General features: G+C 39.1%; 1 protein-coding gene across 3 annotated transcripts in view; it reads right to left on the bottom strand.

Annotated features, from left to right (window-relative positions):
* Positions 1–26,342, bottom strand: part of DISC1 (DISC1 scaffold protein) — a 191,487-nt gene that overhangs the window by 101,448 nt on the left and 63,697 nt on the right. For all 3 annotated transcript variants that reach the window (XR_005562923.1, XM_027721399.2, XM_039379553.1), the window contains exons 7-8: positions 12,550–12,604; positions 7,247–7,349 (exon numbers count right to left, since the gene is read on the bottom strand). Coding sequence is in view for 2 of the 3 variants with exons in the window: in XM_027721399.2 (XP_027577200.2) it covers positions 7,247–7,349; positions 12,550–12,604 (158 nt within the window). In the remaining variant the exon portion in view is untranslated. The remainder of the gene's footprint in view (positions 1–7,246; positions 7,350–12,549; positions 12,605–26,342) is intronic.

The following is a 26,342-nucleotide window of genomic DNA, read 5'->3' as shown; positions in this document are numbered from 1 at the left end:
TTCAGCAATACTGAGACCCAACCTGTGCCAAAGCCTCTCCTAAACCTGTGCTGGCTGGGTCTGATCCCTTGTCCATCCTGTAGGTGCTGTGTGATTGCACTGAGGATGATCTGCTCCATAACCTTGCCAGGCACTGAGGTCAGGCTGACGGGCCTGTAGTTTCCCGGGTCTTCCTTCTGGCCCTTTTTGTGGATTGGCGTGACATTCGCCAACTTCCAACCATCTGGGACCTCCCCTGTGAGTCAGGACTGTTGGTAGATGATGGAAAGAGTCTTGGCGAGCTCTTCTGCCAGCTCTCTCATCACCCTTGGGTGGATCCCATCTGGTCCCATAGACTTGTGGGGATCCAAGTGGCTCAGCAGGTCACTAACTGTCTCCTTCTGGATTACAAGGGGGCTGTTCAGATTCTTATCTCTTTCTACAAGCTCCAGAAGCCAACTGTCCTCAGGACAACCTGTCTTACTGTTGAAGACTGAGACAAAGAAGGTGTTAAATACCTCAGCCTTTTCCTCATCTTTGATAACTATATTCCCACCCGTATCCAGTAAAGAATGGAGGTTTTCCTTGCCCCTCCTTTTGCTATTGATGTATCTGTAGAAGGATTTTTTGTTATCCTTCACAGAGGTGGCGAGATTAAGTTCAAGTTCAGTAGAGAGGAAAGGACTAGCTGAGAATAGGAAAACAGCCCAGAACTGATCCCCACGATCCTGAGGGCTGCATGAAATCATCGACCCCCTTTTTACCAACCAGGTCAAGAAAGAAAACCAGAGAAAGACCTAGGAGAGAAATATTCATGCCACCTAGGTGCAGACCCCAAAAGTGCATGCACTGAGGTTCAGATGTTTGTCACCTTGCCTCCCTGGACAGTCAGTGGAAAGAGAGACATCACTGTCCCCTTCCACAGGGGTTTTCTCACATCCCCTCCAGACCACAGCCTCCCATGGGGTGTGAGCGCCTTCCCTTCACACCTCTCCCCATCCACCATGTCTCCTTTGAGTACATAACCCCAGAAAAGGAAGTGCCAAAGAGATAAGTTGACCTTCTCTCCCGCTCCAGGGATAGCCGCTTAGGTAACAGGAGAGAAAGAGAGCAAGTTGCTACATGACTGACTTCTGCAACAGAAGCAAAGATTTTCTGCTGTCTGGTCACATCTCATGCTGAAACTTCAGCTACAACAAATTACCTTTGAAATTTGCTGAAAGCCAGTAACATCCAGCAGTCTCATTTGGAATTGAGATTAAAAAGACAAACAGCACAGTGTCCTCGTTTTGGCTGGGATACAGTTAATTTTCTTCTTAGTGGCTGGTTAAGAGCTGTGTTTTAGACTGAGAATAATGTTGATGACACACTGATGTTTTTAGTTGTTGCTAAGTAGCGCTTACCCTAAAATCAAGGACTTTTCAGTTTCCCATGCTCTGCCAGTGAGCAGGTGCACCAGAAGCTGAGAGGGAGCACAGCCAGGATAGCTGACCTTAACTGGATAAAGAGATACTCCATACCATAGAACATCATGCCCAGTGTATAAACTGGGAGTAGTTGGCTGGGAGGGGGCAATCACTGTTTGGGTATTGAATGGGAATCTGTCAGCAGGTGGTGAGCATCACTTTATTGGTATTATGCATCACTTGCCTGTCTTGAGTTTTATGCCTCACTCACTCTCCTTTTCATTATCATTGCTGTTTTGATTATTAAACTATTCTTACCTGAACTCCTGAGTTTTACTTTTTTTTTCCAATTCTCCTCCCCACTGGGACCAGAAAGTGTCCATGTAGTACTTAATTTCTGGCTGGGGATAAACCACAACACATAGCTGTCTGAAGTCTGAGTGAACATTTAAGAGTTGGTTTGGGGGACTCACTAGCATTATTTTTCAAGTGAGTTAACAGGTGTGCCAAAAAGTACATCGCTTTCACCAACACACAGTGGTAAATTCTACTTCATGGAGAATAAAGCAACTGTAGTGGGAAGATGTACCAGTACACAGCATTGTATGGTGGAGCCAGACATTGCAGCCATGAAGTAGAATTAATCTCCGTGTGCCCCTGATCCATCAACTCAGGCTGCTACGGAAAGTAGGAATTGGAAAGTGTGGAACCAGCTATGTCATCTGACAAGACATACTGAACAACAGTTCTCAGAAACAGATTAAAAAAAACCAGGAGTACCATTGCCTTCCAGTGAAAGACAAACTGAGAGCTGTATGTGGTACGTCTGGGGAAGAACTCAACATCATGACAAGAACTGTATGTCCACACATATTTCTGCATGAAACAACCAACTACAGCACAAATTTGAAAACAAGACATCCACATTAACATAAATCACAGATGGATGGCTGAAAATGTCCTTCATCCTGCACTGGTATCTTCCAGCCTGATGGCTCTGTCCCCTCTCTAACATACTCAGTCCCAACAATAGCACTTAGCACCAAAGCTGGAAAGCAGGAGGCTCTTTTTGTTACAGTTGTTTTCTGAGCCACACTGAATTTGCCCTAAATGAGCATCAAAAAGCAGCCAAAGAGGCAACAGTCCTAACATGAAGGTTTGTGAAATGTGCTATCTAGTATTTACGTCATGCTACATATAAACTACACTTTCCACATTGACATAAGGAAAAAAACCCTTATTGTTCTACTGCTGGAAATCATCCCACAACAGCATTTCCAAGCAGCTCCAACTTGCCAGTATATAGTGAAATAGAGGTAATGCTAACTACAGGATGATGACACATGGTCTCTCACTGGTACATACAGTTTTAAGATTAAAAAAAAAAGTTTTAAACTACAAGTCACCTCACTCTAACTTCTGTGTTTGGATCTAATTTGTATTTGCAAAGACATAAGGAAAGTTAATGACATGCATCTCATAGATAACCAATTCAGCATTTCATTCATGCCTGCTTAGCTCCCTGCTAAGCCACTTTCTGGCTATCTAGTCCCATGCTACTATGCATCCTCAAGAGGAAATAAATTCACAGAGTCTACGAAGACATTACAAAACATATCAAACAAACTCTTTTATTCAAATATAGGAAACAGACGTAACAGGACTAAAATTCATTTTAGTTTGCATCCTCCCTTCCATTACCAAATTATTTTCTCACTAAGGAAAAATGTGAAACACATCATTTCTCACATATGATTTGCTCTTGCCTGTCGCTGGGTACCTGTCGAAAGGCCTTGGTCCGAAGGGGGGAAGAACGACACACAAGACACAAGAGGATGGTGGGACAAAGAGATGTCTGCCTGCTACGCTGAGCAGGCAGCTTTTATTTAGTGCCAACTTCCACTTTCCCCCACACACACTACAAACATGTTCTTACAAAACACCCAGGAGTGCAACACCTGCAGTTTGCCAAGCAGCTCCGACCTTGCACTGTCCAGCACTCAGGGTTGTTTCCATAGGAACGTGCAGTTATCTCTACTTTTCTCAAGGGAATGGTCTTATACCCTGTAATGCTTCGAGCTCCTCTACTTCCAAGGGGCCCGGGGGTTCCACGGGCCTGCCATCTCCCCCCACGCTTGCCCAAAGTATGAAAACAAGTTTTAATAGTATTTCTACAGCTATGTTCACACTTGCTTACAGATCATTCTATTTGAATTTTCTTACCAGTTTCCAAACATTTCATCTGAAGTTTATTCCCTCCAAAAATTTCATGCTAAATAGTTACAGAATGCTAAAAGAAAGGAGTACCATGTACTGTCATATTCTTCCCATAACTGATGACAAAATTTTTATAAGCATGTTAAGAGCTACTGTAAGAAGCAACTGTTAGAATAGTAATATGCAGGTTTCTAAGCACTGCCATTAAGGTATTCAGTTATAATTAAAAAAAAAACAAACACACAACCAAAAACCTAGTAGATGCCAAACTATAAGATTACATGAATGAGTATTTACAAATGTGTATGTCAACAGTAACATCTCATGCAATCAGGAGTACTTGTTAGCTATAATTACCTAAAGCTACCGACTTAAGAACCACAAACAATATAAGGTTCTACTAATTATCTTTGGAGGAAAAGTCTGGACTAGCATCTCAGGAATATTTGTCACAACAGGTCAATCAGAAGTGAGCTGTTGATATAAAGGATCTGAATTGTAATTGTTGATAGAAATACCTCTTGAATGTGTAAGTATGGGTTTCTTTTCTTTTTCCCATATGAAATCTCACTGGGATTTAATTAAACCCACTGTATTTATTTTATGGCCTTCAATAATCCAAATAGTCATAAATTGTCTTCTAAATTTAATTTTATACTTCTTCCCAGAACAAAATAATGAGGAGAGACATTTACGTACACAATATTGTCTTTACAGCGTCATTTATCATACAGCCTTAAAATCCAATGTATTCTATCGACAGAACTAATAGAATTGTTATGCTTACAATGCATTTATTGTGGTATTTTCCTCTAAAAATAAGATCAACTGTATTCTTACATTTTCTGTTGCAAATACATCAATACTTTAAATCAATATATTTGGATTATAAAGTACCATCCATGTAGAAGACGAATGTTGTCTCAAGCTACTAAGGAAGCCATTAAAGGCTGAAGTACATATCAAAGCTTTCCAAGCCATCACATCACTAAGTCACCACATGCAAGCTCTGAAAACTAATTATCACTTAACTATATTCTTAAGCTCATCTAATTTAACTTCTGGGATACAGTTACCCTTTTACTTTGACACCGTTCCAAAGTCACTTAACTCTTACTGCTTCCTCAAGAAAAATGCTATGTTAAACAAAAATGATGTGACAACTATATAGAGAAAAACAGTTGTTCTCAGTATCTATTAGTACTGGTTTTGAAGAAACTATTTGAATCTATCTATCTAACTACTATGGAAAAAAGTAGAAGTAACAGACATTTATCCCTGCCTGATGCTTCCAGACTAAATGAAAACCTCTATGACTATTAGACTTTATTATTACTACATATTTACATGTCCACACTACAATTCCTTCTGAATGGCATGCTATTCCAGGGCTGTCCTTAAATAATTGTACGTTACCCAAATGAACATTCTTCCATCTTTTAATGATTCAGTATATCCAGGTTGCTCATAACATTGTTAGCTGACTGGAAGATCAGGGGATATGTACATACAGCATCTTGCTTAAATCTTAACCACTATTTAGAAGGTTAAGACCTACTTCTTAATTATAACTTATTTAAGAAGGGTCATTCATTTACACCAAACAGAGGAATACACAAAAACCAAGTGATTCAGCCTTCTTTATATTATCTACTGCTCACTGGTTTTGTCTTAAGAAAAAAAAAAAAAACCACCAACATAAAACCCCACCTATTTTTCTCTCTTCCTTCCTCTTTCTTCTTCTGCATTTACCAAGTCTTTCCTCTCTCACTTGTTTCTCTGCTAGCTGCAATTCACTCTGTATCCTGGCTTTTCTGATTTTATTCACTTCATGCTCTAAAACTGAAATATTTCTATTTTTTTCAGGTTTTTTTTTTTACTTTCAGGTCTTCAGAGAAAAAATTTTCTTTTTATTCTTGTATCTCCCCTGTATCCTCTGCATATAACTCTTCATTTAACACAAGCAAGTGCCACCATATTAACTAAAAGTATCTGTACCTTAAACGGAGGTGAAGAAATTACAGTATCCACTGTCACCAAATTATCTTTTGTCCTTGATTTTCAAACTGGTGCCATCCAGAATTCTGCCTCAGTAACAAGTTAGGATTGTACCATTCACAGTCATTAAAATTCCCTGAAGGAAGAGTTTTTCAGAGCAAGAGTGAAAAAAGAAATAGTGCTTCTTATCAGTACAAAGAACTTGCACAGGTACTTAAAAGCATAGAAAGGCAGTCACAGAGAAAACAGTTTATAGAAACAGCAGCATTACATCGCCTTTGGAATTCATTCCTGAAACAACCAACCTTTTTCAAGAGCTAACAAGTATAAAATACTGTTATGAACGTCTTGGAAACCATCCTCAAGTTGTCATTCACTCTCTCAAAGTGTCAGACTAAGATACAGCTTTCCTGGCCAAATGCTTCCTACTAGCAGCATGAAGCAGTTGCACATTTTGTTCTCAGGAAAGCCATAGAATGGCTGTGGAAAACTTTGACCCCATTTCTGAGAGTTAGAAAATTACCTACATTCAGACAGCCTATGGGTAGAGAAGGACAATTGCTCAGCTTACCTCTTACAAGTGGACAGAGAAATAAAGAGGATTTCAATTTCAAAAAGGTGTTATGAGAAGTAAGAAAACTGAGCATGTTCAGCAGCAGTAGAAGATCTGGGTCTTGATTTCCTTTCAGATTTTGCTAAAGCCCGATGTCATCCACTTCTGGCAAACAAACCATGTGACACCGCACAAGGTTTCATTTTAAAATAATTCATGTGTGCAGTATAGATTCTTGTACATAATTGAGAAGATAAATCACCTGTGGAGAGCTACATCATCACACCTTGACATGTATCAAAAACCCTTTAGCCTTTCTTTATTTGGTGTAACACCAGAAAACTCCTTGTACTCCAATCCAAATTCCCTTCTACTCAGCTTCCTCTCTGAGGCAGGTGTCTAGCAGAGAGACACCTACTTAAACATTTGTAAACCATTTGCTGAATTAGGAAACCTACCTCTTTCAACTTTCAAGATAAAGAACTGCGCTTCATCTTTTTTCCTTGGACAATAGTGCAGCAATGCCAAGTTTGGGGCATGTAAAGCTGTTATATATCAGACGCTGTAACCACATTTCAGTGTTTTATTGGTGGTAAATAACATGCATGAGTGCTACAAGGACAAAATTGCTCCTTTGCTGCCAGCAATAGTTGTTTAATGATCTGAACAGCAGAAGCTGCCAATTATTGTATTCCATTTTAAAGTGTCATTTAAAGCCACACTCGTAATTTTGATACCTTAGTTATACATTTATAACTTAGCCAGAGACCTCCAAGCATGTAACTTGTAGAATCCAGGAACAGCTATGGATAATTATATACCAATTTCATCTACGGAAAAATACCATGTCTACCGCACGTTTACTGCCTACCGCACAGCATCCTCTCTGCCAGTAGTTCCAAACCGCAGAGAGGGGCCTGAAATACCTTACACAAGACAGGACACAACCCCATTCTGCTAGACTTGCCATGATTTGAAGGCATGTACACAAGCGCATCAACAACTTTTTAGGAAAAGTCTGTAAAGAAGAGGTCAGTAACTGCTCTGATACAACCCTTACCAGTGTTAGTCCTTCTCATCACTTAAGACTTACCTGAAACAGCCAGCATTTTGGCTTCAAGTAGAGCTGGTAGCTGAGTCTCAATATCACTCACTTTCCTCCTCAAAGTACTGCAGAGTTTCTGACTCGTGCAAACCTAAATTGAGACAGACAGCCATGATATAGAATTCATCCATGTAAAAGTATAAGGCAGCTCAAATGGGGCTTCAAATGTTCTTAGTTTACAGACACGACATAACATCCTGCAGCAAGCTACAAAAGCTTAATAAAAAGTGATGTCTTTACAGAAATACCCAAGATGAATCAAAATTTCCAGGCTTTGCTACACATTCTATTATAAAAATAGGGAAAGGTATTAGAATTAGCTCCTGTATGAGAGAGGACACACTGCACTACTAGGTACTGAGGGCTGCACACAGAAGAAAGGTCATTTTACAAATTCTGTACAATTTTAGCATTAACAGTGATGCTTGGAGTGGAGTATAAATAAACCAACATTTAGAGACTAAAGTGCCATAACACAACATACAGCAATTTTTACACAAAATATACCCTGCTCCACATCTTAACCGGAAAAAAAGGCAAAGCAGCCTTATTTCTGCACAGGCAATAAATAAGGCTATACCAGCTTGATACTGTACTTTGTTTCACAATCATGAGACACAGATGACTGGGATTCATGTTTCTGACTTGCCCTCTCTTTTGTTTTTTTTCATCTTTTTAACTGAAGGCCCCTCAGCGATCAATCAGAACTGGTATTAAAAACATGGAGAGAGATAGGAGAGAAAAAAATACATCAAGGAAGTTCAGCTGTTTCTGTACTTTACGTTTCAGTGTACATTGCCACCTCAGAAGGACTGAGGTGCAACATACACAGTTCATACAACTCTCACATATTCAAAACTGTTGGGGTTTACTCCACATTGCATTATTTGGGAAGGAAAGCAAAATAAACAAAAAGAAAAAATCTTTCATTGAACTAAGGCAAAACCGTTATTCTGAAGGCAGATGTCAAATCCTTGCTCAAAATTGTAGCTGACACTTAAGAAAACATTGGAACCAAGGGTAAAGCAATAGTCAAGATAGGCAGAGGCCAGTTCTGAAAAGATGTGATGTGAAATGAAATCTCCAGAGAGAAGTTTCCCTGCCTTCCTTCACTTTTTTTTCCTCCTCAAAAACAAATGCCATGCTTATTAACAGAAGCACATCTCTTACCTCACTTTTTAAGAGCAAAAGCATTATAGTTCTAATGGATTATCTGTACAATTAAAATATAGTAATTCAGATCTGACACTAACTGTAAATCCTTTTAAATTAATGATACCCTCTTAGTTTAGCTGAGATTACCTCTTAATCATAAATGGGTCATATTTTTTTCTTGAGTCAATAGAACTATCCTCCAAGCAGTAACTGCTACTATCTAAAGACTTCAGAGTCATCCTATTAATTTAAAAACACATATCTCATCACTTCTGCACCTATTACAATTTTCAATTCCCACATATCTCACTTTGTTTCAGTACCCCCTTCTAAGTGACTCACCAACTAATTCAGTTAAAGTATTTTTAAATCCCCAAACCTGTCAGAGGTGAATAAATGTGCCCAAAAGAACCTGAAGGCCATTTCTGTCTCCCACCTCCAAAATAAATCTGAAAGTTTTCAATGACTTCTTTCTAAGAAGCGCTCTCTCTTTAGGGGCACTGAATGGCTCAGTGAATTGCAATTAGATGGGGAATCTTTCAGCTCCAGGAAAACTGCACGAATATATCCCATGCTGGTAGTAACTTAAAGTCATTATGACTAGACAGCTGTTTGGCAATTATGCAAAATAAGTTGGGAGGTTTAATCAGTTTCTAGTGAACACTGTCCAGTTTGTAAGCACTACTGTCAGAACAAAGCTTGCTGGTGCTCTTTATTAATGGACCAAATGCAGGGACCAGAGGCTGAAAGGCAGTTCCTCCAACTCAGAGATGATTCTTCTGCAACATGAGCTAAGAACATTGCCGAGTCTCTGCTTGTAGCTATGTCACATGTATTCTGCAGATAAATGAACAACATTAATCTTCAGGCCTATCATATGGCATAGTTCAACAAAACTAAATGAGCAACTGGGAAAGGCAAAGTAATATCCCCTAAACTAATAGCCCTACTTCCACGTTGCATCAGGTCTACTCTACAAGCTCCAGTTCTTCTCATTTTTTCTAATTGTTTTATCTTAATAACAGATACTATTATTCATTACAGGAGCTTATTTGGCCACTAAGAAAGGTTATTTCTTCACTAACAAAGATGGTGAACATTCACAATGCCAGTGTTCTTTGCTCCCAGCGAACACGCCATCCTCCTCTACCCACTCTGATTGCAGGTGCCTGGGGCCCCAGTGATGACCTTTCCCTGTTCTCAGTGCTCAGCTCTGCTGTGTCCCACAGACCAACAAGCTTGAAGTCTGAAAAAACTCCCTTTCAGTTTCAGGGAAGTTTTTTTACAGCCAAGTATTACTGTGTCTATTTTAAAATTCTCTTCAATGGTTTGTGAGGGTTTTTTAAAGCAGACTTTAAAAAAAAAGGCTCTTGTTTGGGAATATACCTTGCAAATCTCTGTTCAGACACAAATCCCTCTCAAAGAAGCAGTCTATCTGAAACCAGTAGGAAGCTGGTTAGCAAAGATGTGTGGAATCAAGATGAAAAGCAGCAAAATATCAAAAGCAAATTTGCCCACTGTCATCCTCTTCCATCTTTCCAGCATATGATGTTAATCTAGAGCAGCAAAAACAGGGACAAGGACAGCAACTAAAGCACTGGAATTTACTCTTCCTCCAATCATCTCAAGAAAAAAGAATTTTGAGTAACCTTCACATTTCTTTACAACAGCACCTTGGAAAAGATAAAGAAATCCTCTCAACACTGCCTGAAGGAAGGAACAGTCCACTTGGCTTCCCACACAGCATAATCTTGCCATTAGTGAAAGCAGATAATAATTTCTGAAGGAAGGTGGTGAATAAGAGACACTGTTCCCTTCATTAGCAGGCAAAACTTACCTTTTGCAGCCAAGGCTGAAAACAACACAGATGAGGCAGAAAAGGCCATAGAATGCCAGTGGCACAGAGGGAAAGAAAGGACTTTTGACAAATGAGTGTTTTCTCCATACAATAAGAAGGTTTAAAAGACCAGCCCTATTTATTTTGAGACGAAAATAAAAGGATGAATAAACTACATAGTAAATTATTTGGAGGAGTCTCATTACATGCTTCATATTTATCTTCTCTAATAAATAAAACCCATCACACAGAAATAGAACGAAATTGAAGTAATATTTTATCTACTGAAAATTTAAAGAAATAATCAAGCTGTGAAATTCTACCTTGCAGACTTCTCTATTGTTACCTAATGTTTCAGCTCTTATTGAAAAAGTATCCAGACACTACGGTTGTAAAATAAAACCTCAAGAGGCACATTTTCTGGGGAGAAGGCAAATTCTCTAACTTCTGTTTTAGTTTGCAAATAGTTTTGAGGTACCGAATGACTTGTTCATTTTAGTAGATGACCTGTATGTCAGTTACAATAATTTCCTTGATACTTTATTCATAGTCATTTAAAAAATACAGGAGGAAGCATCATATTATAGTAGTCTTATACTAATTTTCCCAATATGTGGGCATAAGCAAGGAATAGAGAAAATAAGCTTAAAACAAAGCAGAAGAGAAGGAAGGACGATCTTTTTAACAGTGCATACTAAAAGCATTGGTCAAGATGATTAGGAAGAACAGATTATAAAGGATAAAACTTTTACCGATTTAGGCGAGTGCTACTAGAGAAAGAACACGAAAAATAAGTTTATTTCAGACCATAAATTGATTATTGATCAAAACCCAGAAATATTTTCCACTCCCTGTTTCATATAGATGAACTTACTTAGATGAATTAGCTAGAGTAAGTGGATCTTTTTTTTCCTAGAACGTTCATGGAGCAAAGATGCTGTGCGGTTCACTGAGTTACTCCAAAAGAAAAAGAAAACTTTAGCATTCTCCTTCTTGAAAGGAGGCCAAGAAAAATAAGAAAGTTAAAGGAAGAGTAGTAACATTTCCAGTTAGAAACAAAAGTTATATTAAATATGCCATATCGCTTTTCTTTGTATTTTACAAGGAGTGTGAGAATGAGATCGCTAGCTAGATTATTAGTGAAAGGGCAGGGAAATGAGGTTCTTAGTTTATGCTTTTCCCTTCATACCAACAAAGCCAGTTAGGTAGGAAAGAAAGAGGCTCTTTATTAAGAGTGAAAACATTCAGCTATGACCAGAGCTCACTTTTATTTCACGAAGCTGAGGAGTCTGTTCCTGAACAGAGACCTGAGCAAGAGGACTGATCACTAGCAAAAAAGCTGAGAAAGAAGAAATTACTCCATCCGCTTCTGTACCAGGGTGAATTTATGCTGATACTTTTGGTCTGTGTTTGGCCCCAGCCACCTGCAGTAGTTTATATTCTCACTGCCAAGTTCACTGATAGAACAGTGAATTCGTCCTCGGAGGGAGAACTTCTGTATAAACTGTTTTAATTGGTGTTCTGTGACTGCCTAATTGTCCTCCAAGGTCGCTTGAAGGAGAATTTGAGGAGGAGGATGAAGTAGCGCCCCAGACTCAATTAAGAAAAACCCCCAAAGCATACTGCACATGCATTAGGGGATTTCCAAATTTCTCACGCATGTGCAGAAGAGATGCACTTACATAACCGGGAGGTGGGACTGAGGGCCTCAGGCTGGGTGGTGCTGGCCACACCTGGGAGGTTGTGGTCACTCAGTTAATGGTATAAAAGTAGATAGTGCTTTCTTGGAAGGCAGCTAACTTCACACCAAGGACAACGTTGCCTTTTGGCGGGGACGCCTCCCAGTTTGTGAACTTACTGACTCTCCAAGGATGCAGCTTCTGCTATCGGTAATTACAGGTATGCTAGGTCAGTAAGATAACTTTATGGGCAACAGCTGGGTAACTGGAGAGGTCATTCTGAGGGCTTATTTCTCTCCTCCTTCCTCCCTTTTGGGTTTGTTCATTTTGTTGGCCACCTCTTGGTAATAAATTTTGGGTTTTTTTAAGCTTTTAACAGTGTCATGGTTTCGAGTTTCAGTATGCCTCGAACCCTCCCTAATACATGCTTCCTTAAGTATTATAATCTCAGTGGCCTGCTCAAATATAAAGTTGAGGAGGGTTTTTCAGTGTATGTTTGAAACTACTTATGTACAAAGTCTTTTTAGAAGGAACACTGCAAAATAAACTTTCTAAAACATGGACAATTTACTATGATCTGCTTCTGTAAATATTCTGAAGAACTGAAAACATGTACTTACTTTGGCAGTAGTTTCTTTAATGGACATGCTGAACAATCGTTCTTTTTCCTGAAGGCTAGAAGGGATTAAAATAAAATAAAGTTGACTTCTGCTCAACACGGGCTGCTACACAAGACATTTCCATAGGGAAATAAGGCTTTAAGATGACTTGTACTAACACAACAGAGCCAATAGCAAGAAAAAAACTAGATGTAGTTTCAGTGTTGCTAGTGACTAACCAATACGACCTTTACAGTTATTTATGAGTATATGGATTTTACTTACCGTCTGAGACACAATTAAGATTATTTGTGTAATCATGTCTTAGAAGTCCCTGGCAGTGTCCAGGACAGGTGCTTTGCTAGACTGTAATCCAAACACCTAATGCAAAGGCATTTCCAACAAAAACAGTTTGCAGTTCTCAACTCTGTTTCTCCAGTTTTCAACTCTGCCAGAAGTTCAACTACAGTCACTTGTTCTCAAGGTAACTGTATGTGAAATACCATTACTCAGTTTCTTTAGATCCTTAAAACCTACCAAATATTTACCAAATTGATTCAACAGTGGACTGAAATTGAAGCATCACACTCACACTTATACGAACAAAGTCAAGGTTCTCTTCCACATTTATAAACAAGTAGGTTCACTACTTTTATATTATCAAATCTAGTGTAAATCTGTACCTTTGGTTCCTGTAAATATGTTAAAAATGCAAATCATTAATTTAAAGTTCAAAAAATCCAAGTCAAATCAAACATCAGGAGTTAGAGATTATTTTTGCAACTTAATATTTCCCTCCCTCCTACTTAGGAGGCATACACTTTTATACAGTGTTCAATCACTTTATCACACACTATTTTCTTTTCTGTCAGACACCTCAATTCTGTGTACATGACAGTCAGAACTCCCCATCAGCAGCATTTCAATTTTTCCTTTTACCTGTGTTATAAAAAATGTATTTCTTTCACAATCTACTGTTACTATTCTTCCCAAATAAGAACTACTAATTTATTTCTGAGCTTTTCTTTAGTCCTCGATGCTGAAACATCCAAACATTTCAGAAACATCACTGGGTTTATTTCAGCGATACTCTTGCATGATAAGACAGTGTTGTATTCATTTTACAGGTGGAAGAAACACAAGCCACTGTTATTCAGAAAGCACATTAAGACTGAGTGCCTGTTTTGACATGTACGCATTTCCTGCTGCCTACCTCCTCTATGCATTTTATTTTTCTTTTGAGAACATGCTCCTTCTTATTTTCCAAGCACAGCATTTACTGAGCCCTATTTCAAGAGTCAGCATTTATATGAGTCTGAATCCCAAAGCACCTGAAGTTGGACTTGCACTCAGTTGCTGATCATCTACAGAAAGGCTGGCTGGACCATCTTACCCAGCTGCACACAGGAGTGAAACAGCCTCAGAGGCAGATTTCAGCATATCATTTTATCACATTAATGAGACAGCTGTTTGCATTGCTTTCCCTAATATTCTGCTTCATGGAGCACACACCTTTTCGATCAACAGCCCAGTAAGGCCAGTCACCTCATTACCACCCCAGGACGCAGGGGTCCTTCCAGCTCCAGATGAGGTAGCCCCTCAGAAACAGCTCATGACAGTGTAAGTCAATGCCTGTGTAAGGCAACAAACAGAAATGAAACTAGCTAGCTACGTAAAAGTGGTTTAATTACATTTCCCACACAACAGTCTCAAATGTCTCCCTTTTCCACAGCAATATATGTGCAAAACAGAAAGTATTACATGTGTAATGATGCCATTATCAGCTTCCTGCTTGCCTCTGGGCATGCCAGGGGGAATGAACTATTTAGCCACTTCTTTTCTTGTGCTTTGGAGCTCCCAGTGACTTTCAGCATCTCCCACAATTGGCATCTGAGCTGGTCAGGTTATGTAAAAAAAAGCTGAGCTTTGTGTACAGATGTCAAGGAGGAGCAGCAAGGCTGCAATGCGTAATTGAATGAATAATGGGTGACTGACCCAATTGTGCTGAAAATGCCTCATAAAATTCAACTCTAAAGACCCAGGCCATAACAAAATGTAAAGTGCAGTTATAGCCAGAAGAACAACAGTATATAGATGGCAACTCTATTTAACAAATCCCTTCCATGTGCTCTTCCCCTTATCTGTTTACTTTCCTCAAAGAAAGCCTCCCCGCCCAGGGTTCATACAACATTTCACTGCTCTGCAGAACTCACACAGCTAATGGGAAGAGAGATCAATTTTTAACTTCCTTTAAAACAATACATCCAAAACAGCATTACAAACTAAGTCTGCATTGCTAACAAGGATGCACAAGCCCACCCAGACTTTCAGGACCAGGTGCTCAGTGGGAAACAACACCCTCTTTAATACACAGATTTCTTTTTTGAGTCTCTATCAATTCACTGAAAGAAAGGTAAATAAAGAATCAAATGCTGCTGCTTCAATGATAGAAGAATTATAGTTTTAAGAGAATTTTGTAGAGCTATAATTTTAAGGGATTTTTTTAATTAAACTGACCTATATCAATAAAGGTATCGCTAGTAAGTAATTAATTTGACCAAAACTACTGATAGCTGCATTAACCACAGACTTGAATCTAAAGAATCCTTTTGTTACAGTTGCAGCATTCACACAGACTCTTACAAGTGTATTTGTATTATTTATAGTATGAATTTCACAGTAGAATCCTTTTTCAAACCCTTGTTAGCCTTCAGAGCTACACCATAGAAATCCTTTATCCCTTTTAGAGATTAGCCCAACATACGATGCACACACAGCAATCAAAACCATGTAAGAACCAGCCATAGTTATGAACTACAAACAGCTTTTAACTACATTTATTCCCAGGTTGTTTTCTTCTACCACAAAACACCACCACAGAGAAGCCCCTCACAAGCTTTCCAATTAACTGACAAGCTAATGACCCGCAAGAGAAACCAGGCAGTCAATACTGATTCATTCTACCGACAAAGAGCTTTAACAGCCGTGATCTGTTACATGTGACTTGAACCAGAAAGAGTATTTTCTTTTACAAGCACCCTGGAGCATCATATTTCATTTTAAGAGGGGTATTCTGTCTGCATAAAAGCTGCTTTAGGTATTACTACAAGGGTAAATGGCTTTAGAAAGAGCTCCTTGGAATAACACTAAATTCTTGCCTTGGAAGACATCCATAGTTTTGACTCATTGCTATTCTTCTCTGACAGAACAGCTAATCAAGAATTTGACAGCTTGTCCTCACAATCTTAGCAATCTATTAAAAGGACCATTTAGAACTTACTTCTCAAATTCAGTATAAGCTAACTCCATCACAGAGAAAGCAAAGTTCTTGACCCAGTTGATGGAAGGGCTAGAATAAGACAGAAATTCAATTAATGCAAATTTAACTGACTAAATATGCAGGAAAATAAAAGTTTTTAACACTTGCAGAACCCACAGCAATCCATACATCATGTGCAATTTTTTCATTCATGCAGATGCCACATAGGCCTTTCATTTAATTGACTTGCAGTGGACTTACACACATTAGGATCTGTAATGAGGACAGAAGAAAAGGAATGTAGACTTGCTATATCCTAGGGTCTCACTGTATACATTCTAGACCAAAACAGGAAAGCAGGAGCTGAGGAATGATGTAATTTCTGGATGATGAAGGAAGTAATACTTTGACATAACATGGACTTCAGCTGGAGAGTTGCAGGAGGATGTGGGAATGCTGCATGTTCAGGAGCTCAGGCTGATCTGGCATGTAACAAGAGACAATGGGAAAAATTTTAAGAGCCAAACACTTCAGGCAAGCCACTGCCCCTTACTTATCTCATTTTACTGACCTTAAAAAAAAAAATAGCTACCAAGTATGTTGAATTGTAATAACACAGAACCTGCTGAGATGATGATGTTCGTAACTGGGAATGGTGTGCAAGCTAAATAAAGGAAGCCAATTCAATGCAACGGAAGAAGACTAGGAAACAAGTGGTCTGGTTCACACATTCCTCACTCTATCACAGGCTTCCCACATGACTGCAGAGGACATTAAATGTCATGATATAATAGATAATGTTTAAAATGCCTTTTAAAGAATATTCCAAGAAGTTATGATTTGCAGGCAGGAATTACAGATACTATGGAAGTGGCTTTGTTCGGAGGAAGGCTGACTAGCACAATACTGGGAAGAATGGCTTTCTACTAAAGGAAAGCACGTTTCTGAATGTCTTTCCTTCTACTTTTCTAGCATACTTTCCTTTGCATACCAGGCTATTATGTATTTATGTTTTGCTTCCTAAGAAAAAATTAAAAGAATGCAAGCGGGCAAAAGGCAAGTCATGCTGTTCTACACATTCAAGATATACAAATATACACACTGCTTAAACAGAAGCAGTTCCTGTATAAGTAATAACATATACAGAGTAACAAAAAAATGTAGTCAGAATGCAGTTTCCATATCTGCACAATAGAATATACCACACATATGGTACCAGTGTAAAACAAATCCTGTACTGAAAATTCTTATTTTTCATAGAGAAACTAAGCTGCCATCTCTGATCCCTGCTTGAAGATCATGAAAGACAAGAGTCCTTTTACAGTAAATATTCTCCTTTACATTACTGTCACCTAAAAAATTACTAAAGATCTTATTATTTAACTCCCTATCTCCAAACTACAATATAGTGCTTAAACAAAGAGCACTTTAGTTTCTTTAAAACTAAGTACAAATCAGAATAATTTAAAATTACTCAAATTTGAATTTCTAATTCAAGAGCAACATCCTAGAAGCCCACATTCATATTGTATGCATATGAGAAAGCATGATGGGCTGAACCCTCAACTCATATCAATATGTATTCCCTCCTAGATAAAAATCAGCAGACTTAAACAGTTTACAGTTTGAATTTGGCCAGGAGTAAGACACTGCCTGCAAAGGATAACCTCATTCTAGTGATCACAGCCTGCACAGAAAACATGGTTTTTACAATCTTATGTCTTCTAATATGATTCCTCCTCCGATTCTCAAGTCACAAGAAGCTGTACTGCCTGAGATGATGAAAATATCTAAATCAAGCCCTACACTTCTAATCTTGCTTTTAACAGCAAATAAAAGCTGACCTTCAAAAAAAGCTTTTGTCCAGTCCTTTGCAAAAGGAATCAGAAGTGATACTTCAGGAACATTTGGTGTAAACATCTGTGACAGTCTACATCAAGCCAAAAATCCAACAAAAATCTTAAGTCTAAGGACTTTGCTGGGCCTTTAGGGAAAAAATCTACAATATAAAAATCAAATGAATCAATAACTTCCTGGTATCTTTACAGTTCCCTCAGTGGGAATATCTCAGAAAGTTCTGAAGACAAACCAGAAAACAAAGCTTTTGAATAAAACTATACTTAACAAGAGACAGCTTTAAGCTAGACATGTACAACTGGGACTAAAGAAAAAAAAAAAGGAGAAAAAGAAAATATGCTTGTACCCAAAGTTTTCTTGAGTAAAATCAACAGATTCATTCCTTACAGATATCGTGCGCAGATTTTTTACCAGGACAAGACCACACTGTTGCTGGTCTTGAACTTCTGCTCAGTTAGGAACATTCAGGGCTAGATAGCATGAAATGCACTAAGGTAAACCAGCACTTTTTGTTTTCTGAAATTCTTTACCACAAAGTTTGATTCTATCTAATCAAGGAAGACATTAGATAAGATTTTCATTCTGTGTGATCTGTTCATAAGCCTGTCTGGGCTATATTTGAGTATCACCATACCAGGAAAGCAATTTTTCAGTCAAGCACGTAAGTTCCTTTTCATCTCTGTGCAATGATCCATGGGACTTTAAACAATGAGATTTTCACAGCAGCACATCTCTGTAATGGGAAGCAAAATCATCCTTTAAACATAGCTCAGGGTTTTCTAAACAAACTCTGATTTTTCCTTGGATAATGCAGTCCACAGAAAACTTCTATACTATGAGAAAGTTAGTTAAACAATTATAAAAACACAATATATCTGCTGAACTGATGTGCTGAAAATCCAATTTCTCTGTCTAAACCTAATAGTACTCTTGAGGCGTGGACTTTTGACACTAAATAGGAGAAGAGTTGTGTTTAACTCATACTGAAAATAAAAATTCTGTCAGTTGCCAGAACTAGTCACCTGAATTAGAAGTAAAATGCAGAGTCTTACCTTGGAAAGCTTCCAACTTCAAAAATTAATCTAATCTGAGACAAAAAATATCAAGAGATGTACTTTAAGGCACAGAAGCATTGGGCCTTCTGCACATTTCAATCTACAGAGTTCTCCAAGGGTTTCCATATGAATGGGAATATGAATGAGAACTCAGAATTATGCACCAAGTGCTGAACCATCAGAGAGAGAAATTTTGCTCCAGCAATTTGCTGCTCTTCTAGCTATGACTTGCAGAGCAATATTTCTTCACTGTTGCTTTATGTTAAGTACTGCTTTAATACATGTGCTTCCCCACACAGAATTTATCAAGAGGCAGAACCAGAAGTACACTTTCCCAACATCTGTATGACCTCGGCTCACCAACATTTCTCACTGACTCATGGGTTGCTGGGTGACTGCACTTGTCTTCACTGACTCTTAAAGAGTTATACCTATATGACTATAAAAACTCATCATCCTGCCCAGCTCTTGCATACAGTAAGAACTCTAAACTGAGATGGCTCTTGTCTGCTGCAGTGCTGCTAGCCACTAGCCCCAATTAGGAGGCCTGCAGAAAAATCAGAACATTAGATGACACCTCAAAATTTTTTATAAGAATTATCATTAAGGGTTTTTTTTTTAATGCCTGCAATAGCAATGAGGCAGCATCTCAGTTTTGCATTTTATAATATAAAATCATAGAATCATAGAATCAGCTGGGTTGGAAGGGACCTCCAAGATCATCAAGTCCAACCCTTGATCCACTACCACTGTGGTTACTAGACCATGGCACTAAGTGCCACATCCAGTCTTGCCTTAAAAACCTCCACTTCCCTGGGTAGCCCATTCCAATGTCTGATTACCCTCTATGTAAAGAAATTCTTTCTAATATCCAACCTAAACCTCCCCTGGCACAGCTTAAGACCATGCCCTCTTGTCTTGCTGATAGTTGCGTGGGAAAAGAGACCAATCCCCACCTGGCTACGACCTCCTTTCAGGGAGTTGTAGAGAATGATGAGGTCTCCCCTGAGCCTCCTCTTCTCCAGGCTGAACAGCCCCAGCTCCCTCAGCCTCTCCTCATAGGACTTGTGCTTGAGTCCCTTCACCAACCTAGTTGCTCTCCTCTGGACCTGCTCCAGGACCTCAATATCCTTCCTGAACTGAGGGGTCCAGAACTGGACACAGTACTCCAGGTGTGGCCCCACCAGTGCTGAATACAAGGGAAGAATCACTTCCCTGGTCCTGCTGGCCACACTGTTCCTGATACAGGCCAGGATGCCATTGGTCACCTTGGCCACCTGGGCACACTGCTGGCTCATGTTCAGCTTCCCATCACTCCAACAGAAACAATCAGTTCACAGCCACCTGGGAATGCTGATGGCATCTTTAATGATTCCAAGCTCAGTTTTCATTGCCATGTATTGAGAAATCTGGTCCTGTAACACACTATTCAGAGCGCAAAACTGGCTGTCTGTTTGAACCAACCCTTCGCATAGTGCCGCATTTCCCACCACTCTTGTGCCAGCTGATGTTGCAGGGTAGTTGAGGCAGTTGTTGCATCAGCTGCTACCCAAAACAGGAGCATCAGACTGAAAACAAAGGCACAGTCAAACAGCTCAACAGCAGGAGAAGTTCACATATCCTACCTAATACTTTTCCCAGATTTTCTGGTGTATTAATAGATGCCCATTCTTCTGCCACATCTGTCTGGTGTGCAAAAAAACTAGGGCTTGCCCAGAGCAGCTGCAATTATTCTCCTAAGAATAACATCCATTTTACTTCACTGGTTGAAAGAGTCTGTCCCTAGATGTTGTTGCTAGCTATTTCTCTTCGTTATATACAAACAAATTTAGTATTCTACATTGATTGGGGCAGCTGGTCATTTTTCTCTAAACAGAAATAAATCTCATTGTGTGCATACCCAGAGGAATCAGCACAGATGTAGCCTGGGCTTTATAGGCTGCTACGTCCCACTGGATGCTGTTCAAGCAAGCAGGGGGAACCAGATGCTCAGCAGGGAAAAACAGATTCCTCATTACACTGCACACGTGGGTACTCAAGCAAGTGTTACTCATCTTTCTGCTGGGACTTTTTCCTTCTGTTCGGAAGGATAAAAAAAAAATGCCTCTAAAATTGCTCCAAAATATTCAGGTTGCCAGCAGTGGTTCTGTCCTCCAAGATGGAAGACTTGCTTTCTCCTTTCCCTGCTGTGTTTTTAACCCCTCTTGTGCTTCCCAAGGAAGGCCAGTGCCTACAGTGTGGGAGAAGACATTGCAGAAGCCCTTTTTCGTCTCTCCAACAGGGGTCCCCACCAGACCCAGTGGGATCAGAATCACTATGAACTTCAAAGTCACGTTTGCACCTTCACAGGAAGAAAATTCACTTCACGTGCTGAAGCACAGGCATTGTATGGCATGCCAAGCTTTCAGTACACTGTTACTCCTAGAGTTGCTGCTAAGAGTGAGGAAAAAAAAGAAATAAAACTACTTCCCCATGGAGTCTACCCTTCAGCCCTAGGCAGAGAACAAAGGAATGAAATTAACCCTGGGTAGAAGACAAAACGGATAGGAAAACACCTATCTATCTACAAAAAGAAAGTTGAGCCTCCTAATCAGTCAGATAACAAAAGATGAGGCAGACCTCTTCCTTCACCTATGACTTGTCTTAGCCTCTCACAAAAGACTATAGCCAACTTCTTTGAGAAAGCTGAGATGATGATCTCATCGAAACACAAACCCAGCTGTGGGATTAGCTGAAAATAAGACAATCCTATTATCAAGGCTTGAGTTATGACATTTGATAAGAAATGTGCAGTTTCCCTTCAAAAGCCCCTTGGGGTAGAGGAAGCTGGCTGTGAGAAGAGTCCCTCTGAAGGCAGAGTCCTCCTCAGATGCCAGGGAACATCCTCTCTTAGTTCTGCTCCTCAGCTGCAAGCCCACTGCTGCAGGTTTTGTGAAGGCGTAGCCCACAAAATAAAATGGATCAACTAAACAAGATAACTACAATTAAAAAGAAAATAGGGCTTCATACCATCTTCATTATATCTAGCTATAACAGCAGCAGTGGTACCAGCTGTATTTTAAGAATCCTGTAATCATATTTTGGCTCACCTCATGTAGCATAGTCAAAGACAGGTTTCCTATCACAGAGAACAGTGTTAAAATTCTGTGTTAAGCTCTTAAAAAATAAAATCTGAGCAGCATGAAAGGGCCCTAAGTAAGGCAGTAAGGCAAATACTCAAAATGACCTGTGCATTCTCCTCACATCAGAGAACATGATCTATCACCGATGGAAATTAAGTCAACCCAACAGACCTTAGGGGGCAACTGAAGCTGCCAGAAGGTTCCCATGCACAGAGATTACAACTGGCATAGAAGTGAACAACAGGGAGGGCAGTTCTGCACAGCAGTTCTGGTGATGCACAGCACTTCATCTGATGCAAACAGTTTTTCAATTCCTGCAGACTTGAAAAGCTAAAATAACTGAACTAGTGAGGTGACTGAGTACTCTCTCTTCTTCACTCTTACGACTTGATGATGAAGCTCTAACTGTGGTGGACACTACACAAGTTACCTGTCTTGGCTGCGTATCTAACAACTCAAGACAGTCATTTCATCATGCATATCTATAAAAAGGAAATAAAGAAGGGAAAGCTCTCATCTCTCATTTATCTATTTTACTCATTTGCATTCCTTTTTAATATTATCCTTTCCCCGGACTTTTGATATCTTAGAGGAATACCATGTGGACAGATAGCATGGTGTAGGTGTGACAGAAAGAGGTATTTTTTAAGAAGGTGAAAAAGAAGAAAATTTGCCATACAAAGCTGGGAACAGTACAAAGGAAGGAGCCCAGAAGGTTTATCCTTTCACACAGCACAGGAGCAAGAATCTTACAGAGATTAGAGACATATGCACACAACACACAGGCTTACACCACCATCAGTGAACTGTAACAGTATCTGGGAAGGCAAGTGGCTATTGGGTAGGGACAAGTGATAGCAGGAGGAGGAAAGTCTGGCCAGAAGGGAAGAAAGTCTTCCTGCCAAGGGAGCACCACAGGATTGCCGACATCCTCCCAAGGCAAAACTTGATGATGCGGCACAGGAAAATCACCCACCAAGTAGAAAACGCAGAAGTAAATAAAGTTGCAGGAGAAGGTAAAAACAACATTGACTTGCTGAAATTGGCTCCATGTGCAGCCAGTCCCAGGATCAGCTAAAACCTCCCCAGTGCCAAATGAGGCCAGAAGAAGTTAGAAAATCATGCAGTGCGCTTAGAGGTCTACCAAACCATCAGGGTCTTCAAGGAACAACTTATAACACAGCATAGGAGTCCCTCCTGGAAAAAAAAAAATCATGAATATATTTTAAAAAAAAAAAAGTTTAGATCATTTTTGCTTCTAGCCTACCTATCAACATCACTTTCTACTTGTAATTAAGTACTACAATGGTTGTAATATCAGAAAAATGGAAAACAACAACAATAAAAAAAACTTCAAATAACTCAAGAAGTAAATCCAGAAGACTCCAAGAGTATCTGGCATTAAAAGTACAATTCGGTTCTCTGCTGTTCCACATACAGGCCCAGCAAAGAGTCACGAACATTAGCAGCCTGTGCACTGTAATATAAATTTTTTGATGCCATAAAGGCACTTCATCCCTCTGTTCTTTGTATTTGTGATACTCTTCTATTCCCAAAGGATATTTTTGATATGTAGGCATTGTCACAGAAATAGTCAAATTAAAACTCAAACCACACAGTAAAAAAGGACTTTCCTAGATATGACTGCATGTTTTCTAGTAAACAACAGATATCCTTTTGAAAGAATCGATTGCAATTTGCTTTACTACTTTAAAGCTAAGATTTTTGTTGAAAGGCTAATATCAATAAACATGGCGACATTAAGGCTTACTCGGTAATTTCGTGTAGCTTGCTAACTTCTAATTTGACTAGAATATATTTTGAAGATCAACAAAAAGCGTACCAAGCAGTCTCTCCTAATGACAAAACACGACAGCCCATTCTAAATGCTACTTTCCTACATTACTGTGTGAAACTATATAAAAGCCTTTTTTCCTATTTTTCCCAAGTAAACCAAGTTCTCTTAAAAAACACACCTGATCAGGCTTTGCCCTCAACTGAAGTTGCTGAATGCTTTGAGTACATTCCAACTAAAAAGGTTTACACCCTGAGCATTTGTATTTCACTTCGAATTCATCTTTCTCAAATGAGCTCCAAGCATCACGATAGCAAAGTGAACTGGCTACATAAGTCTTCAAGTTCAGTTTCTTGCAGCACTGGCCATACTGTAATAACTAATACATATCAATAGAAAATTTCCCTATCTTCAGAAATCCCGCACAGCCACTGTAGAACAAATTCCTGTTAATTAAAAATCATTCCATGCAAAAAGTGGAAGAGGTGGAGCATTCAAATATTTTTAAAGGTAATTAATTGAATTTCTTTCAGCCAGCAATCAGTGCACAGACAATAGTCCAGATGGAACTTTGCAATTTATTTTAAGCACAACATACTGTATGGACACATGCATCTATAGATATGGATAAAAACAAAGAAAACGCTAAATGAAACTAAATATGAACTGAAGTATAAGAGATTTCCCCAGATTTTATTGTGGCATGAAAAAAAAAAAATCAAAAAATACCTCCCAAAAAAAACTCCCAAAAAACACAAACAAACCAAAAACAAAAAAAGAAAGGAAACGAGAGGTTCTGAAGTCAGTCAAATAATTAACATGGTCTTAACTTTATAATTGGGAAATTCAACTTACACTAGTTAAAAAACATGTGTTTCTGAAATGGTGTCCACTTCAGTAGCAAATAAGGAAATTATATATTTTGATACCTTTTGCAAACTCCAGCAGAGAGTGCCTCACACTGAAACACTCATACCCATTTTCCTCTGATTTCAGTATGTTGCCTTTAGTTAAAACACTAGCATGTGTCACAGTGCACACAACACCAGCCGGTCCCACCTTTTAACATCTCCACACAACCCCATGGAAGTGAAGTGAGCTTTTGCCCTGCAATTTCCTCGTTTTATAAAAATGATTACACCCTTTAGCTTACCAAGAGCAATTAAGCCTCTCTGGATGAGCACAACAACCACATTCTGTAGTCTCAATCTCAATAAGAATTCCCTGCCAAAGCATATTTCTTTGCCCATTAACTGGCAGGTTTTAACCCCATCTTCCAACAGCCCTCAAAGAAAGGTCCCAGAGTAACATGCCTAACATTTCTGAATTATTCAAACTCAAAGCATGCTGTAGTTGTTGACAAAGGCTTTTTGTTTTCAAAAAGTTTACCACATACCAAAGACAAACAAGACAAAATAAAGAATATTCCTGAAAAAATAACAATTGACAAGAAAAATAAGCTTAGAAACAATGCTCATCCCAATGTTACATTGACTCGCTCTCTTCTTCCTTCATACTTTTATTTGGGCAACCTTCTTCGTTTTATATGTTCTCTCATGTTCCTCGAAGTTTGCTTCAATATGCTGTATTTAATAGCATTTAGTTGAAGAAAAATAATTTTTATTTTATAGTGAGCTGCAAGCCACTGAATAAAATTCATTACAGCACAGATTGTCTTAAGAGTGCTTTGCACTAGCTCTGCCTTGTTACTCCAATGTGAATGCAATTCAGGTAGTCAGCAAATATTTATGCAAAACCACATTATAGCAGTACTTTACTGACTAGCACAACGCTGTCGGAATAAATACATAGTATCTTGCAACCCAATAGCCAGGAACTTGTAATGTACAGCCCATCAATGCTGAACAACTTTCCACATACACACTGATCTTCAGTATACACTCATAAGTAATAGAGCTATCTGTGTGAGAAACAAAAACTTTGGAAAACCTTTTTTTTTTCAGCAATTATTCATAAAATAAAATGCACGTTTCAAGAAAAATCTCTTAAAGATTAAATATCCCAAGACTTTGGAATTTAAAAGTAATATGCTGAACTAGCACCAATCAAGTATTTTAACCTGTTACCTAACATACTTTCACAAGAAGTACTGATTTAGAATAAGCCAATGCAAGTTGCAACCATGGAAATTCTGGCTAGATATGAGACAGAGGAAAAATTCATAGCAAGGCTGATGAAATGTAGGATGCCTAGCAAGGCTGCAAAATCTCCATTCTTGAAGATACGCAAAACTTGGGCAGATGGAGCCCTGAGCAGCCTGATCTTATTTGGAAATTGTGGTCCTGCTTTGAGCAGTTTAACAAAATGACCTCCTAAATTATTCTAGAACTGTATGACAATGTAGGTGATGCCCACAGGCACACAGGACATATACCCACACCAAATGTCTTACTATCTGCATGCTGCTTTTTCAGCTTAAAGAAAGAGAACAGAACATGACTGGATGCAGACAGAAGATCACTGTACCTAAGATATGATGGACTGCATAGCTTTAAAAGGAAGCCACCTGTCACTTAAGCTCACTGTCAAACTGAACAAACTCTCACTGTTAAATAACTGCAGCCATTGCAAGGGCATTTTCTTCTCCTCAGCCCTTCCAGATATATAGCCTGCCCTGAAAGAAAGAAATAGCAGAGAACCCTCGCTGGAAATGTGGCTGCTGACCACCAACCTGGGATGCTTTCAGCTACCTAAAGTAGCAAGTG

Source organism: Pipra filicauda, unplaced genomic scaffold (genome assembly GCF_003945595.2).
Source record: "Pipra filicauda isolate LSUMZ 115617 unplaced genomic scaffold, ASM394559v2 scaffold16_size7369187_pilon, whole genome shotgun sequence".
NCBI lineage: Eukaryota > Metazoa > Chordata > Aves > Passeriformes > Pipridae > Pipra > Pipra filicauda.
Note: the sequence above shows the minus strand (reverse complement) of the source record. Positions and strands in the feature narration are given on the sequence as shown.